Source organism: Oncorhynchus nerka, linkage group LG22 (assembly GCF_034236695.1).
Source record: "Oncorhynchus nerka isolate Pitt River linkage group LG22, Oner_Uvic_2.0, whole genome shotgun sequence".
NCBI classification, from domain to species: Eukaryota; Metazoa; Chordata; class Actinopteri; order Salmoniformes; family Salmonidae; genus Oncorhynchus; species Oncorhynchus nerka.
In genome coordinates, this window is record NC_088417.1 from 76215433 (window position 1) to 76233417 (window position 17985).

The 17985-nt window shown below is 40.8% G+C and overlaps 1 protein-coding gene across 5 annotated transcripts; it reads left to right on the forward strand.

Annotated features, from left to right (window-relative positions):
- The first annotated feature begins 106 nt into the window (after positions 1–106).
- Positions 107–16879, forward strand: aifm1 (apoptosis inducing factor mitochondrion associated 1). Of its 5 annotated transcripts, none has more exons than XM_029628103.2 (22): positions 107–344; positions 1416–1546; positions 2537–2645; positions 2756–2782; positions 5672–5734; positions 5856–5921; positions 6025–6099; positions 6176–6259; positions 6368–6433; positions 6543–6614; positions 7079–7227; positions 7420–7550; positions 7641–7731; positions 8107–8191; positions 8303–8379; positions 10417–10525; positions 14310–14417; positions 14576–14805; positions 15043–15185; positions 15278–15402; positions 16014–16207; positions 16329–16879. In XM_029628103.2, exons 1-22 carry the CDS (start codon positions 257–259, stop codon positions 16398–16400), a joined length of 2295 nt encoding a protein of 764 aa, XP_029483963.1. In that variant the 5' UTR covers positions 107–256; the 3' UTR covers positions 16401–16879. The 5 variants fall into 5 exon arrangements, with proteins under 5 accessions (XP_029483963.1, XP_029483964.1, XP_029483965.1 ...); XM_029628104.2 differs by having other exon boundaries at positions 6191–6259; XM_029628105.2 differs by lacking the exons at positions 6176–6259; positions 6368–6433 and having other exon boundaries at positions 108–344.
- Positions 16880–17985: the final 1106 nt, after the last annotated feature.

The window sequence follows — 17985 nt, forward strand, 5'->3', positions numbered from 1 at the left end:
TGTGCATCGAAAGAACATGCACACGTAAAGTAAACCACCAATGAAATGGTGAGATGGGCGGGCATTGCGTGATGACAAAAAACGCTTTTGAATCAGATGACCTAAAAAAAAAATCTGTCTGGCCTTGTAGCTAGTACTAGCCGTTCTAATTATACTTCAGAGGTGCTAGCTGTTTGAGTCTCTGGCAAAAGCGAGCCAACGACATTGTTGTACAGATCTAGCTTGTAGCTAGCGGTTTCTCTGTCGTGAACTCGAAATGTGGACGTGTAAAAACCTGTGGAAGAAGTTAGCCCCACTCGCCAGATCCTCTTCAACTTTGTGCCGGCAAAATGCAAGGGGAGTATGTAAGTAACATTAGCAGCTTGGTGAGCCCTGGATAGCATGTGCAACTTTGAAACTGTGCAGTTGTTAGCCGGTTTCACTGTACACTTACACCCCAAGTCAAACATGAACTACTTCAGTCTGATAACTTTGCTAGGGTAGCTAGTCAGTAACGTTAATGTGCAATAAAATGCACTAACTACAGATGCGGCTAGTTAGCTAGCTAACGTTAATTAAGTGTCATAGGTAGCTAGCTAGCTAACTAGACATACATTTAACGTTGGCTAGCTAGTTACTAACGTTAGATCAGTTAGCACCATTTCGCATGGTGGGTAAAGAAACACACAGGTATGTCTGCTAACTAGGATGAAATATTCTCGCATTTAAACCGACGTGGCCCTGTCTTATCATAACTGTTGTGGCGCAACCTCCCCATGGCCATGTATTCCGCCAAGGTCGTTGCTAGAAAGCATGTCCACCGTGGCTACGTGGTGGGCACCGTCATCTCAACTTCATTGGACCATCGTGACATATTTTCTGTAGGAAAAAAGTTCACATCTCAGCTGGCTTACTGAACTTGAAACTTCAGTCATTTGTTTCTCACATTTTGGGCAATATTCAAATGTTTGCAGAAATTATATAACTTGGGGGAGGCTTGGCTTGTAACACGGTTTCGGGTGCATATACACACAACGTTTATTTCAGACTGTTTATAATGTCAAACTGGATCATCCATCAGGTGTATATGTATTTTAGGAAGTATTAGTATGATTGAGCCATGCATCATTATCAGCCAGTCAGGGTTTTCTTTGCAGATAAGGTCTTATTGAGATGGTGAGACAAAGAACAGATTCAACTGATATGTTAAACTACCTTTATGAAATCACCGGAATGATTGACTAGTGTCATAACTTGTCACATGCAGGCTATTTCTGTTTACTTTATAACCATTAATCCACTGAAAAGTAATGTACTATTTGAGTTAGCCTAATGGAAAACACTACAGCAGGAGTCCTCAACTCTAGTCCTGGACAGCTACTATATGTTCAGGCTTTTGCTCCAGCCCAGCTTACACACACCTTGATTCATTTCAGTGTTTAACAATGAGAGAAGACTGCCACTGGTTCCACAGGCCCACATGTCCTCAGGAACTCCAGGGAGTGGAGGGGACAACAACTTGTACTACCTCCTAGTGGGAGCAACCTGTGTAGGGGGAGGATTTTATGTAAGTAATAAGTGTCCTGCCCATTTCTTTCAGTAATGCACACTAGTTTCAGTGCATTATTCTTTTGTCTAATCACAATGTGAATGCAAAGGATTTTGATTGTAGTACTGTGAATCATGCTTTGTTGTGAAAGTGTACTGTCACGTGCACCTGCTTAGTGCTATAGGCTAGCTTTAAAAAAACAAGTAGGGCAAATATATTGGACACCATAGGTCGTTGACCTTTGTAGCTGATGACCGTTTTAGTTCAGTCAAAATGTCATCAGGGCTTCAAACTGTAAGGTGCTATTACAAGTCTGGTCTGCATTTGATGTCTTCTGAGTTTTGGCCAGAACTTGGGTCACCCTATTAATGATTATGTATGGACTTTATTCAATGGAATTGAACAGTTGTTGTTGTCATTGCCCTCTTGCCTCATTCACCCATTCATTACATGTCTTTTGACCGAGGCCTTTAAATACTGTGTGTTGGACCTTCTGGTTTTGAACTTGGCAAATGTAGTCATTTAAGATTCAACTGAGTTGGAGGGTCATAAAGGGGCCTAGGTAGTCGGGCCTGTCATCATGGCTGAATTTTAGAGAACATTTTAGATGCCCCCATTTTGGTGACGTAGATTAAAAAAACAAAAGATTTAATTTAAAAAATGTTTTTGCTAGTTTCCTGCAATTCTATACATTTTGCTATGGCTAATGCTGTTATTTTGCTCAAACATAATAACAAAATCAATACTGCTAAATGTATGGTTTTTGTAATTTTCACTTCTCCCTGACTGTCTAGCTTTTATTTTGGTGATTTGTTAGTTCTCAATGATTATATTTAAAGAACAAATAATGCGTGTTTTTCCATCCCGAAAGCAAATGTATTTTTACACTGTTTGGACATGGGTATCTTGAAAAAAAAAAAAAACGTTTAGACGTCCTGCCCAAGGATTTCAATGGCAGAAAAATCTCTGAAAAGAGGTTTAAAGATGTAATGTTTTGTATCTTCACAGGCTTACCGCACCATCAAAGGAGACAAAGAGCGATATCAGGAACGAATTAATGAAATTGCTTCCAGACCAAATAAGGTAGTGCCAGAACAACCAATCACAGAGGCCCCAGGTGAGAAGGTTCGATTCATAACACACATTGGCAGTCTAAAGTCACATCTGCATTTTTTGGTCTTTACATTTAAACAAAATTACTCGTGTGGTGTACATCTTGTCTTTCAGGCGAACAAGCTGCTGAAACTCCACAAGGTGAGAATTTTGAGTTGCTTGCCGATAACAATCCTGTCCCCAGCCTTATGTCATACATTAACATGTAGTCTCTCTGTTTTATGTAACAATGTGCATGATGGTATAACATTAGTGGTCAGGTGAGAATCATAAAAGGCTCAATTATGTTGCATAGTTCAGATTAAAGCAAAATTATTCTTCAATTTGACCCGGTGCGTTCTAGCTAGGCATTGAGCCTTTTTTTACGAGAAATTTTATAAACCCTTGTTCAAAACCTGGAATAAAGGATTATTTGTGGACTTTTCTTAAGAGGAAAAACATGTAAGCCTAGTTATACAGTGCATTCGGAAAGTATTCAGACCCCTTCACTTTTTCCAAATTTTGATACCATACAGCCTTATTCTAAAATGGATCCAAAAAAGTTGTACAGCTGCACCATCGCGAGCATCCTGACCGGTTGCATCACCGCCTGGTATGGCAACTGCTCGGTATCTTGACCGTAAGGCGCTACAGAGGGTAGTGCGAACGGCCCAGTACAACACGGGTCAAGCTTCCTGCCATCTAGGACCTATATACCAGGTGGTGTCAGGAAGGCCCCAAAAATTGTCAGACTCCAGTCACCCAAGTCATAGACTTCTCTCTGCTACCGCACGGCAAGCGGTACCGGAGTGCCAGGTGTTGGTCCAAAAGGCCCCTTAAACAGCTTCTATCCCCAAGCTATAAGTCTGCTGAACAGCTAATCAAATGGCCACCCCCCCCCTTTGTTTTTTACACTGCTGTTACTCGCTGTTTACCATCTATGCATAGTCACTTTACCCCCACCTACATTTACAAATTATCTCGATTAACCTGTGCCCCTGCACATTTACTCTATACCGGGCTCCCTGTATATAGCCTTGTTATTGTTATGTAGTTCTACTGTTACTTTTTATTTGATTTATTCAATATTTTCTTAACTATTTCTTGAACTTCACTGTTGGTTAAGGGCTTGTAAGTAAGCATTTCACCTGTTGTATTTGGCGCATGACATTTGATTCGAGGATCAATGGCAACTGGATACACCTGAGCTCAATTTAGAGTCTCATAGCAAAGCGTCTGCATACTTACGCAAATAAGGAATTTCTGTTTTTTTATTTTGAATACATGAGCTAACATTTCTAAAAACCTGTTATCGCTTTGTCTTTATGGGTATTGTGTGTAGATCGATTAGAACATATTGTATTTATTCAATTTTAGAATAAGGCTGTAACGTAACAAAATGTGTAAAATGTCAAGGGGACTGAATATTTTCCGAATGTACTGTATATTTCATATTTAGATGTTTATTGTCAAACTCTAGAAAAGCACCACTAGGGGGCATGGATGCTTATGTTGGATATTGTTTTAATTTACATGGATGGTTCGGTTTTTATTTGTGACTTTTCAGATTTTAAAGTTTGGTGGGCAGAGCAAGATTTCACTGAAAACATGAATACTCTATAAAGCAGTTACCCCTGGCATCACACCAATGTCACTTCTGTTTGCGACACTAATTCGGCTGTTATTAATAGTTTGTAAATTGTGTGTTCAAAGTAAAGCTAACACATGAAAACTATAGTTTTGTCTACCAACCTACCATGCTTCTGCTTTCCGTTTGTTCAACCTCGTCATTGTCTATCATCTTGCACTTACCAGGCTGCCTTTAGCTTTGCTGAGCTTGATCCTTTAAGTTTGGTCAATTATATGGCCCTTAACTGTTGCAGCAGGGTAGAAGGCCTTTAGCTATACATATATGTGTTGAGTTTGCATGCGATCTCTCACCATGAAGAGACTTCTGTGCAGGGTTCGGTCTCTGAATCTATAGCGGCTGAGAGCGAGGAGAGCTCTGAGCCTATAGCGGCTGAGAGCGAGGTGTCACTTTCAGCTATGGAGGAGAGCTCCCCACCTCCAGAGGAACCCGCCCCCTGTGAAACAACGGAACTATCTACAAGTTCTATAGAATATATAGCTATTTATATACGTATATTCCTCCGTCACGTCTGGAACTTCCAAACGCATTCACACCCCATTATGTGTATAGAGATGCTTAAGTTCAGAGACTGAGAACTAGCTTATCTAGTTGCCTGTCCTGAGTGTTGCATGGGGCCGGTTTCTGGTCAAACCTCCTCTTCTATCTGTGGCATGTGACTATTCCTCTGTTTTAACGCCCTCTTCAAGTGGCTCACCTCCCGTCAGCACATTTCCCTGTTGTCTACTTTGTTCCTTTTCTGCATTTTTTTTTTGTCTTCTCAAACTTGGATCAACTGTCTGGGTGCAATGTGTACTCATCCAATCTTGTTTTGTGACACCACATGTGTTCTGGAACTCCACTCACATGCCCCACCATACCATGTCCTTGAATGTAATGTGTACTATTTCAAACGTATAGCTAGGATGTGGTAATTGGATGGAACATGTTGGTGGGGGCATTGTCATTGGAGTTTGTCGGCTATCTATCTGTTGGTTGACAATACCTAGCCCACAGGTCCATGATTATGAATGGATCTCCTCCTGTCTCACATTTTCTGTATCAATCAAACTTTAATAAGTTTGATTTGAATTGTTTACCATCTTGACTAACACCACAGCCTTTCCAATCTCTGCTTCTTTTCCCGTTATAACTACTAGATGTTATGGGAATGTTCCGTTTTTTTTTTATTACATATTGTTGAAAATTAATTTAGTGTGTTATTGCATTATGTTTTGCCTTAATGTTCTGGTTGTGTTAATTGAGGGAGGCAGATCCCACCTTTACAGTTAACTCCTCTATGAAGTCCGTTAAGCTGTCTACGTCATATCAAATGGAGAAGAGCTAAAACCAGTGCAGCACATTTTCAAGCGTTCTGTTTTTGTACCACTCCCCTTAACCTTTACGGTCATGCCTACTAACAGAGATTGCACCTGTTACGGAAGATGCTCCTGTGGAAACTCCGGAAGTAACCCCTATTGTCGAAGGTGAGGGTGATGGCTTAAAGTTGCTAGAAGAAAACTCCCCATTTTAGTCAAATCAATGCTTGGCCTGTAAGTATCATAGACCCCCAGAACTTTTTTTAAAGAATGTTGGTCAAATACACAGAAGTGTCCCCTGAAGTTGCTGCAGTGGAACAAGAGGATCCTCCCACCACACCAGAGGCTGAGATTGGTAAGGCATGGTTGCATGGATGAAGAAAGCAGGCCTTCCACTCCCATAGGTTTTTGATGTGGAGTTCACCCTATACTCATGGACTATGGATTACCCTCAACAGCACGTGAATCGGTGGTAGAACCAGCTCCTGAAGAATCAGTAGGGACGCCTGATGCTGATCCAGTAGTTAAGAGTGGTAAGATCTGACTTCGTGGAATAAATCATTGTTCATTTTTATTTTAGTTGAAATAGAGTTAATAATAATAATTTAGGACCCATGCCAACAGAAGCAGCACTTGTAGCTAGATCTGTCCCAGAAGAAGCAGTGGAGCAGCCAAGTGCACCAGCTCTGATTGGTAAGAGCTTTGGCCAATGAAGATGAAGTCTTTATTTATTTTTTGTGAAGTCACTACTAGCATAATGAATAAGCCGTTACATTTTTAAAATACCATTGTGCTAAACAGAACCTTCAGTGGAACCGTCCCCTGTAGAGGTTATAGAAGAGCCTCCTGCTCCCGTTGTGAAGAGTGGTAAGCACTCAGACCAGTGCATGGGAAAATGATCCCATATTTTTCAATTATCAAAATAGATTTTTCAGATTTTTTTCCCAATTGCCTAACGCTTCGGTTATACTAACAGAACCAACACCAGTAGCAGGAAGCCTTCCTGCAGAAACAGCGGAGCTGCAAACTACGACAGAGACAGAGAGTGGTAAGACCTGAGTCCAACCTCTGCTGGAGTGGGAGGGGGCAGACAGACAACACAGCACTATGGGTTTTTCTGTAAACACGATATGGTTACTTCCAACACATCTCCTTTTTATTTCTTTATTCATTTTCTGTTTATGGTTACGTTGATTTCATTTTCTCCTTCCCAGTTAAGGTTACTCGTTGTCTATGTTTGGGTCCTGTTTATGCTAAGTGATAAAGCTCTCACATGGATGGATAACAATTTTACTTTTTTTGTTTTCCCTTAACTCCATTTGACTCTCCTTTCCTTTTTAAGGTTACTTGTGCAATGGTCATTGTACGGCTAAATGATAATCTCCTACACATGGTTCTGGTGTTTTTAGACTTGAGGTTTTCTATTGTACAGCAGGATGGAGCATGCTTGGGGTCTACCTCTGAGTCCACAGTATCAGACCAGGCAGTGATTTTACCTATTTGCTGTCCCAGCTGCGGAACCTGCAATTGTTGCACCTGCTGAGGTCCCTGCATCTACCCCTGTAGAGTTTCCCTCACACGCCCCCTACCTCTTGATTGGCGGAGGCACGGCCTCCTTCGCTGCAGCACGCTCCATCAGGGCCAGGGACCCAGGAGCCAGGGTTAGTGGGCCTCTCTGTTGTTGATCTATGGAGTGACCAAGAACTTAGCAAGCTGTGTTATGATAGTAGGCTCATTATGGTATGAGTTTTGCAGAGTAATGCAGTCCTACCTCATGTTGATTTCTTTAGACCATAACTAATCTATTTTAGCTCCTTAACCAAAATCTATTTTCTTTTGATATCTGTCCACAGGTATTGATTATCACTGATGAACCAGACCTTCCATACATGAGGCCTCCTCTCTCCAAGGAGCTGTGGTTCTCTGATGACCCCAGTGTGGTTGACACCCTGCGCTTCAAACAGTGGAATGGCAAGGAGAGGAGGTGTGTGTGTGTGTGTGCTCACATGTTAACAGAACACAATCAACATGTGCAATTTTCTTGTATTAATGCATGTTTATTTCTGGTTTTCAGCATCTACTTCCAGCCTCCCTCATTCTATGTTAGTCCTCAGGATTTGGAGAAAGTGGAGAATGGTGGAGTGGCTGTGCTCACTGGGAAAAAGGTTGGTGCTTGTTTGTTTTTATAGCATAGTATTCTGGTCTTGAGCTATATTCTATATAATTGAAGAATTTGCTTACATTTCATTAGTTATACTATCTTTTCCAAACTTATTCCGATTTAGTAAAAGGATTTATCAAACCTTCTTGGAGATTGCAATGGACAGCACTCCAAGGATAATCTTTAATAATTAAATTATTGGTGAATGATTTATTGGTGAATAAATTATTAAACCGTATCCTTAGAGTGCTGTCCATTTCACTCAATGTATTTTACTAATGCGAATCCAGCACCCAACCTCCATGAAGAAAAATCTGTGAGTGATGAGCATGTTGTCCTAATATCACATTTTTATCAAACCTTCCCTAATCTTCTTCAGGTGGTGCACATGGACGTGAGGGGCAACAAAGTGACACTGAGTGACGACACAGAGATCTCCTATGATAAGTGCCTGATTGCCACAGGTAAACCATGGTGAAAATCCTATTTATTGAGCGCATCCTGTTTAGCTGCTGACTTGGGTGCGACATTCACAACAGGCTAGGACAGTAATTAATATGAGCTTTTTTCTTAAGGTGGAATCCCAAGGAATCTGCAAGTGATTGAGCGAGCTGGAGAAGAGGTGACAAAGAGGACTACACTGTTTAGAAAGGTAAACACATTGCCTAAAGAATCAATGTTTTAAAAGGTGTGGGCAGAAGCCACAAGACGATGATTCATTAATTTGGTGTTTGGTACCATTGACATGACAATAAAACATGCTGAAGCTAGGTCCTTTACAATGTTAGGAAGGGGCAATTATTTTAGTAATCTTCAGGGACTTCCAAGTCATAACTTAGACATGTTCCATCTGTAAGGAGAGCCACCAGGGAGAGCCTTTGTGCTTGATTGATGCGATCTGGTGTTAATGCATCACAAGCCTGGGGGCTCTATTTTCGGGCTGGAGTTAAGGTGGCGCTAGTGTCAAACACACGTTAGTTTTTCCATGACGAAATTGCAAATAGTCGTGCTGGCATTTTCCAGCCCTAACGCCAGGTTTGGCAATTTACCTGTCTTATATTAGCTCAGTGGGGTGAAAATATGTGCGGTGTCCTTAAGTGCTAATTTCAGGCAGTACTGATGGGGATATTTAAGACTGACCAAATGTTGGTTTTTATTAATAACGCAGTTGGTTATGGCATGAATTTTGACCTCAAACGCAGCCTATCTAGCCAAGAAGCACACTGCCCATATGAACATGGAACAAGAGTAGGCTAATGTGCTTTTGGTGCCTCTGTATACTTTGTATTTAGAAATACAAAGTAGTCAAGACTGTCGATAAAGGGTTTGGCTTCTGAGACAGCTTGGAAATAAATCTTCATCAAAGCTTTCTTAAAATATCAAGTTTGAGAGGAGTAAAACTGAGCTGACATTACCTTTTTATCTATGCATTGTAGGCAGGCCCACATTATTTTAGTCATGTAGGTCCCATTCTGGACGTGCGTAAAACCCCCTCCATGATGCAGGCTACATGTCTATGCCTATCATGAAACAAGAGATGAGAACCTTGGTGAATACCGGTGAACCGCGTAGTTAGAAGTGATCTGTAACCTGTAAAAATGTCTTGTTTTCCCGTTTCATACGTTAAAAACCCAAGCCCTCCCTTAGGCCTGCTATAATGAAGGCTGGTTCAACAGCAATGCCTGTGTTTTTAACCTGTTGATTTTTATGTTATCTTTACATTTATTGTTTAAAAAAACAACATATTGCTTTTTCATTTAATTTTATTACAACCAAACTTGTTAGAATAATTTACCTTCCTGGTTTTATGTTGACCATGTCCATAGCGCTCTTGCAATGCAACTTCTGGAGATCTGACCTGTAAGGTGGTTCCGATTATGGTCATTAAAAAAACAGGCATATTTGGGAGCAGTATAACAACATAATCCTTTGCTATTTATATTCAATCTTTGTCCAGCTACTGTGAAAACTTTGGATAAGTGTTAAACTCTCCATAGTCTGTCATTTGAATATTATATGCCCACAAGGAGAAATGATGGCGCCTGTAAGTGTGACAGCCTATTTAAAACAGGTTGTTTTGTTTAGAACTTGTTTCAAATGATTCCTTCTCTATTTAGGCCTTTATCAATAATTAATTTACAGTAGGCCTAGCCGTTGTATCAGTGTGAATGCTATTGAAGCCATGCAATTACTTAGAACAATGTGGACTGCAAATGGGTTCAAGTTAACCTATTTATCAAAGATAGGTCTACATTTTAATTTCGGTTCTGTAAGCCATTTAACAAACTATAACGGACTAACATTGGAGTTGATTCCAAGGCAATACAGAACTTGAAGCAACCACGTATCGCCACACCCACAAATAGTTTTATTCATCAAAACCTAGCCCTTTCGCGCCAACGCCAGCAAGTGCACCAATAACTGTGATGGTGAAATTAGTCAAAATATTTCTGACACCCCTGAACCTATAGCGCTACCCCCTGCACTTTGATTTACCATTGCGTTAGGTTTGTTTCAATGGAGCCCTGAGTTATGTCATGTACTTCCTGTTTTGCGTAAAACTATAGTGATGTTGATCATTCAAAATAAATGATGGTTTAAGATAAGTGCCAGCAAGTATGTTTTTTTGACAGGGAATACTTGTAGTTACTTGCTATCATTGACAGGGAATACTTGATATCATCCCTAGGTTGAAGATTTCAAAGCTTTGGATAAGGTCTCCAGAGACACCAAATCCATCACCATCATTGGAGGAGGTTTCTTGGGGAGTGAGCTGGCCTGTGCCCTGGGCAGGAGATGTAAGTTAAGTAGGGCTGACCCCATTTTGTCCACTCGTCGATTGTTTGGTTGATAGGCTATTGGTCGACCAAGATTTCATAGTGTACAAGACACCTGTCTGATTCGCACCTGTCACAGTGGACTTATCCATTGGGGAGACCGTGGAGATGGCACAATCCATCAGTCTCATACATGTGAAACTAAAATTGTATATGGTGGTTATATTATGTGAGAACGTTGGTGCAACACAAATAAAATATTATTTTATAACAAATGCGCTTTCTCCTGCGTTGGATAGTGGTCGCTGTCCGCAATTCTGAAACACAGTGCGCTGTTGAATTGGCGCCATTTCCTAGACCATGTTGCGATGTGCATAATAACAAAGTTAACCAGCATATTGATGTTGAGAACAATGCAGCATCAGAGTTGGGAGATGAGAAAACAGCCCTTGCCTTAATTGTCTTAAGAAAAGTGAGGAGAGAGGAAAACACAATTGAATTAGTTTTATAATCAATTGCCTAACTGTTAAATGTTCCTTGTTTTATAAATCATTTGTGTATATACAGTGCATTTGGAAAATATTCCTACCCCTTTTTCCACATTGTTACTTTACAGCCTTGTTCTAAAATTGATTAAATATTTTTTTTCTCATTACAATACCTCATAATGACAAAGCAAAAACAGGTTTTTAGAAACGTTGCAAATGTCTAAAAAAATAATAATAATTAAATATCATATTCAGACCCTTTGCTATAAGACTCGAAATTGAGCTCAGGTGCATCCTGTTTCCATTGATCATCCTTGAAATGTTTCTACAACTTGATTGGAGTCCACCAGCAATTCATTTAATTGATTGGACATGATTTGGACAGGCACACACCTGTCCCTCAGTTGACCATGAATGTCAAAACAAAAACGAAGTCATGAGGTCGAAGAAATTGTCCGTAAAGCGCGGAGATGGGATTGTGTCGAAGCACAGATCTGGGGAGGTAACAACAAATGTCTACAGTGTTGAAGGTCCGCAAGAACACAGTGACCTCCTCCATTCTTAAATGGAAGAAGTTTGGAACCACCAAGACTCTTCCTATAGCTGGCCACCCGGCCAAACTGAGCAATCGAGGGAGAAGGGCCTTGGTCAGAGAGGTGACTAAGAAGTTCCTCTGTGGAGATTGGAGACCCTTCCAGAAGGACAACCATCTCTGCAGCACTCAACTAGTCATGTCTTTATGGTAGTGGCCAGACTGAAGCCACTCCTCAGTAAAAGGTCTGATGAAACTAAGATTGAACCTTTGGCCTGAATGCGAAGCGTTATGTCTGGAGGAAAGCTGGCACCATCCCTACGGTCCAGCATGGTGCTGTGGGGATGTTTTGCAGGGACTGGGAGACTAGTCAGGATCGAGGGAAAGATGAACGGAGTACAGACATCCTTGATGAAAACCTACTCCAGAGTGTTCAGGACCTCAGACTGTGGCAAAGGTTCACCTTCCACGAGGACAATGACCCTAAGCACACAGCCAAGACAACAAAGGAGTGGCTTTGGGACAAGTCTCTGAATGTCCTTGAGTGGCCCAGCTAAGAGCCCGGACTTGAACCCGATCGAACATCTCTGGAGAGACCTGAAAATGGCTGTGCAGCAAGCTCCCCATCCAACCTGAGAGCTTGAGTGTGCCAAGCTTTCGGTATTCTATGGGGTGGCAGATACTCCTAGTGGTTAGAGCACTGGGCCAGTAACCGAAAGGTTGCTAGATCGAATCCCTGAGCTGACAAGGTAAAAATCTGTCGTTCTGAACAATGCAGTTAACCCACTGTTCCTAGGCGGTCATTGTAAATAAGAATTGGTTCTTTAACTGACTTGCCTGGTTAAATAAAGGTAAAAAAATATATTTAAAAAACAAGACTCGAGGCTGTAATCATGGCCAAAGGTGCTTCAACAAAGTACTGAGTGGTCTGAATAGGTAAGGCAATGTGATATTTCAGTTTTTGTATTTTTTTAAAGTAAATGTGCAAGTGTTATTAAACCTGTAAACCTGATTTTGCTTTGTCATTGTGAGGTGTGTAGATTGATGAAGAAATAAAACTATTTAATACATTTTAGAATAAGGCTGTAACAAAATGTCAAAAGTAAAGGGGTCTGAATACTTTCCGAATGCACTGTATCTACAGAAATAAGACATCCTGTTTGGGTGCTTGTTTAATAGCCTACTGATTCCGTGAGCACCAAGCCTCATGCAACAATTTTTTAATCTTTGCTAATGCTGTAATAAAGGCTTTATACTTTTTTTTGTTGGACCATGGTATTATTTTTATTTAGTGTTTACGCTGTTCCAAATGGTCAAATTATGTTTATTATGATAACCCTCCTTTTTCCTCGATCTCCTTATTGTTATTATTACTTTTATGATGATCAATAAGACATGTTATTACTAGGTTTACTAGCCTTGTATTCCATCATCGAGCTATAGGCCTAAGAGCGCGTCCTGTTTAGTCTTAATAGCTTTATTTAATTTTTTCATTTCAGCTTTATTTAACCAGGTAAGCTAGTTGAGAACAAGTTCTCATTTGCAACTGCGACCTGGCCAAGATCAAGCATAGCAGTTCGACACATACAACAACATAGAGTTACACATGGAATGAACAAAACATAGTCAATAATACAGTAGGGGAAAAAGTATATATACAGTGAGTGCAAATAAGGTCAAATAAGGGAGGTAAGGCAATAAATAGGCCATGCTGGCGAAGTAATTACAATATGGCAATTAAACACCTTTTAAATACTTTTATATAGGCTACTGAATCAATCATTAATTTGTTCATGTCATCACACAGCATAGGAGTCATTCATGATATGAAATGCAATCAAGCATTTTGTTTTAAAATAAAATAACAAAGCAACCATTGAATAATTAGCATGAACAATAAATAGGCCTAAACCGTTCCATTTCAGAAATTGCATTAACAGATGAATGTGACTGTTTTTAGTCTTTTCTGTAATAAAGGCTTTACAAAAAGCAAAACAAAAATTACAACAGACTCTCAAGTACACTTACAATTTGTGTTTATGTGGTTCCAAACGGTCAGGAAAATGATATTGTAATCTAACAGCACTTGTTTTGCGCACGTAATATCCACGTAGCTCTTGCTCCATACCTTATTTTTCTTGATCTCCAGTATTTTCCACAGCTAGTAAAATGTTTTCCACTCTTCAGACTTCCCCTTTACCTCATGAGCAACCAGTAAACATTCCCCCGTTGCGAGTTTATTTGTCACGTCCTCTGCATCCATTTTGTTGTTACGGTGTTCAGAGTTAGTTTATAACCAATTTATTGATATGCTAATAACATTCTATTGGTCAGGCCCTATTGGTCACGTGCATTCGATAGGGAATGTTTGTCAAAGACAAATGAGAGATTTCGGTAACAACAGTACAATGCACACAGTTGATGTTTTGTGGTGGTCGCTGCAGCAGGGAGGACAGAGAGAGAACGGATGCTAGTCACACAGTCCCTCGCAGTCTTTAATTTTTTTTTAACACAGCAAGTCTGTGCCAGGCCAGGCACATTCAAATCAATTGTGGTCGAACTCCCTCTATTAATTTGTGTGACTTAATTATTTCATCAACAGTTCACTTAAAGTATCAGACAAGCTCAGTGCATATAGTTGATTTGATTAAAACACATAGGATGTGTCTATGGCACAAATGTTCAAACATGTGTTTTTCCAATTAATTTGACACTATTACTGAACCAACATTCACCACAGTGAAATGCCCCTTTTGTAATGTGTCTCTGTCCATCCTTCTCCCAGCTGCTGATTCTGACCTGGAGGTAATCCAGATGTTCCCTGAGAAGGGCAACATGGGAAAGGTGCTGCCGGAGTATCTAAGCAACTGGACAACAGCCAAAGTCAAGAGCGGTAAGGAGGGGAAACCTCTTAATCTCTATTACTTGTATGTTTCACTAATGGACTGTATATGGCAGTATATGACTGAGGCAGCCATTGCCAAACTCGCCTGGTTGATACTTCTTTTAAGTAAGTTATTTATACCGAAATTCATCTCTCACCTTTTACAGAGGGAGTGGCGGTCATCACAGAAGCGTTGGTAAAAGCTGTGAGCTTCAAAGATGGTAAAGTGGAGATCAAACTGAAGGATGGTCGTGTGGTGAAGACGGACCATATTGTTGCAGCTGTTGGGCTGGAGCCCAGTGTAGAGCTGGCCAAGTCAGCAGGTCTGGAGGTAGACTCTGACTTTGGGGGCTTTCGGGTCAACGCAGAACTGCAGGCTAGGTCCAATATATGGGTGGTAAGTGCAAATTCAAGTGGTTGTCTTCGGCTCCTACTTCATTTTCTTCTGAAAGGTCAATTCTCAGTAAAGAAGAGCTCCCCCATTGAAAGATTGAGAACATCTCATAAGATATGCATCCTTTACTCTCATTCTCAAGCACAAGGAAACTATAAACTAAAAAGTGTTGTCATTTATTACTGATGTGTCATGACTATGTAGGCCACTGTTGTGATCCTTTGTGTCCTCTGTTTACAGGCAGGTGATGCAGCATGCTTCTATGACATCAGACTGGGCCGTAGGCGAGTGGAGCACCATGACCATGCAGTCGTGAGTGGCCGGCTGGCCGGAGAGAACATGACGGGAGCCAATAAGCCCTACTGGCATCAGTCCATGTTCTGGTACGAGTCATATCATTCAGTTTCCTTGTCACTAGTCGTCAGTGGCTCCCTCTCCTCTAAACTTGTATCTCATTTCCTATTTTGTCCCACAGGAGTGACCTGGGGCCTGATGTAGGCTATGAGGCCATTGGGATAGTAGACAGTAGCCTTCCAACGGTTGGAGTATTTGCCAAAGCCACTGCTAAGGACACCCCCAAAGCTGCCACAGAGAAGTCAGGTATAACCATCCACATTATACTGATTTACAGTCAACATAATTGTCAGATTCCAGCCACCCAAGTTCTAGACTGTTTTCTCTGCTACTACACTGCAAGTGGTACCGATGCACCAAGTCTGGAACCAACAGGACCCTGAAGAGCTTCTACCCCCAAGCCATAAGACTGCTAAATAGTTAGTTAAATAGCTACCCGGACTATCTGCATTGACCCTTTTTGCATGAACTCTTTTGACTCATAACATACGTTGTTGCTACTGTTTATTATCTATCCTGTTGCCTAGTCACTTTACACCTACCTATATGTACATATCTACCTCTTACCTTGCACATTGACTCGGTACTATTACCCTGTGTATATAGCCAAGTTATCGTTGCTCATTGTGCAATCATTCCTCACGGTATCATTTTTTATTTTTTCATCTCTGCATTGTTGGGAAGGGCCTGTAAGTAAGCATTTCACTGTTAGTCTACACCTGTTGTTTACAAAGCATGTGCTGACAACTATTTGATTCTACAGAAGGACCTCTGTCTTTTTCAGAAGGACCTCTCCCCCCCCCCCCCCCAACAATTGTTTCAAAGACATAGACTGAGCGTCTTTCCTATCCCGATAGGAACTGGAATCCGTTCGGAGAGTGAGACTGAGGGGACGGCCAGTAGCCCTGTAGCCTCCTCCACCCCTGAACCCCCTCCAGTACCCGAGCAGAAGGACAACTACGGGAAAGGAGTGATCTTCTATCTGCGAGACAAAGTGGTGGTGGGCATTATCCTGTGGAACGTGTTCAACAGAATGCCCGTTGCAAGGAAGGTGAGAATTGTCACAAATGTCAGAGGATACATATTTTCTCTGCTCTTTAACCCGCTCCATGTCACTTAAGTGATGTTGAACGCAGTTAAATATAGACTGCTTTGTATTCTTGTCTTTGCAGATCATCAAAGATGGAGAGGAACATGCCGATCTGAATGAAGTGGCTAAGCTCTTCAACATTCACGACGACTGAGTCTTCTCTCCTCTGGGGAGGCTGAGCCTATGCTGGGAGAGACGTGTGCTGTCACTACTCATAAAGGCTTTGAACTTTCACAGTCATCGCCAGGCTTTGGCAGACCCCACTATGATGATGCACTTGAAAAGGGAGAATCTCTGGACACAAATCTACTCTGTACATTTTAATGTCGCTGGAATATTGTCATGTTTGTAATTTCTATCACATGCATGTTTTTTTTCTTATTTTCTATTCAAGATAGTGAGTAGAAATGTTCCCAATGTCGATCAGTCTAATCATTCTATTTAGAATGAATGCCGCCCCCATATCCCCAGATCTATTCTGTTGCGTTTTGTGATCAAGGTGAAATTGTCCATCCCGGGAATACAGGTGATGGTGTGCAAGCCTGACAACATACTGGTACATAGAGGTTGTTTTTCAGTGTGATCAGAGCAGCTCCTATTGTTAAAGGCTGCAATAAACATGTTTTTAAATTATCCTACCATTTGCATTTTTATTTCCTAAGATGTTATCACTTGGTTAGGAGAACTGGTTCTGATATGGACTGCAAGCACTAAAGTCCCTTGATACAGAACTTGTATTATAACATGGTTTCATATTGTTTAAATGTTGGTAATTAAATCACACAAGCTCAAATATGGAGTCTCTTATGCAGTGGCTTTTGCTATGGTTTACCATGTTGAGACCGTTTTGTTGAACAAAAGATCCATTCCCAACAATCACTGCTCACCTGCCTGCACTGCTCCCACAGACAGTTCCTGTCCTGGGAGCTCTCAGGTTAGTGCCATGGCTCTCCTCAGAGTGGATGGGAACAGGCAGTCCTGCTCCAAGGGCGCCTGACCTGTGGGCTACAGCGTACAGAACCACTCACTGGGAAAGTAGGTCTGCAGTATAACTTTATACTCTACAGAAGGCTGCCACATTAAAATTAAAGCTGGCCTACTTAACCACTATGGAACTGGAAATGTTTTTACATGCAGAAAACTTGCATGATTTTAAAGATTTTTTTTCTCTCTCCCAAACACCTCCCTGTGGGAAGGCGGGAAAGTTTTTACAGATGTGAAGGAACTGTCTTAACACGTGTGAGGTACAGCTAGCATCGCTTTTACTAAGATAGTCTGCCATAGGCGTAATTATTAAAAGTAATGTGTGAAATGTATTGCCGCCTTATGTCTGACTGTTACTACTGAGTTCCTCCAAAGGGGTGATAATTTATCTAGGTGTTGAAAGAGACAAGTAATTAACCTGTGAACAGAAAACGTATCCCTTCGAGGGATAGTTTAATTAACTAGTTGAGAAAACTTCTCATAAAGAAATATACAAAATGTCTTTCCCTTTTGTATTGTACACCTTGAAAGTACTTTCCTTTTGATAACAATGTTGTGCCCTTTATTCTTTAATTTGTCTGCTTAACTGCCTTGAGTGCCCCTCTTCATTCTTGAATAATTCAAAATCCTTTTACCAATTAATGTTTATTTAATACATTCTTGAAATTAATTATTTTAATAATGGAGGTAGACTTGTATCTAGAAATATACTTACCAAAAATATAAATGCAATAATTTCAAAGATTTTACTGAGT

What these genes read in the sequence shown, in the direction of transcription:
- aifm1 (XM_029628103.2), top strand. Translation starts at nt 257, where the DNA reads ATGTGGACGTGTAAAAACCTGTGGAAGAAGTTAGCCCCACTCGCCAGA. An exon ending in GTGTAGGGGGAGGATTTTAT is followed by an intron (nt 1,547 to 2,536) that starts GTAAGTAATAAG and finishes GTATCTTCACAG; the next exon opens with GCTTACCGCACCATCAAAGG. An exon ending in AGCTGCTGAAACTCCACAAG is followed by an intron (nt 2,783 to 5,671) that starts GTGAGAATTTTG and finishes GCCTACTAACAG; the next exon opens with AGATTGCACCTGTTACGGAA.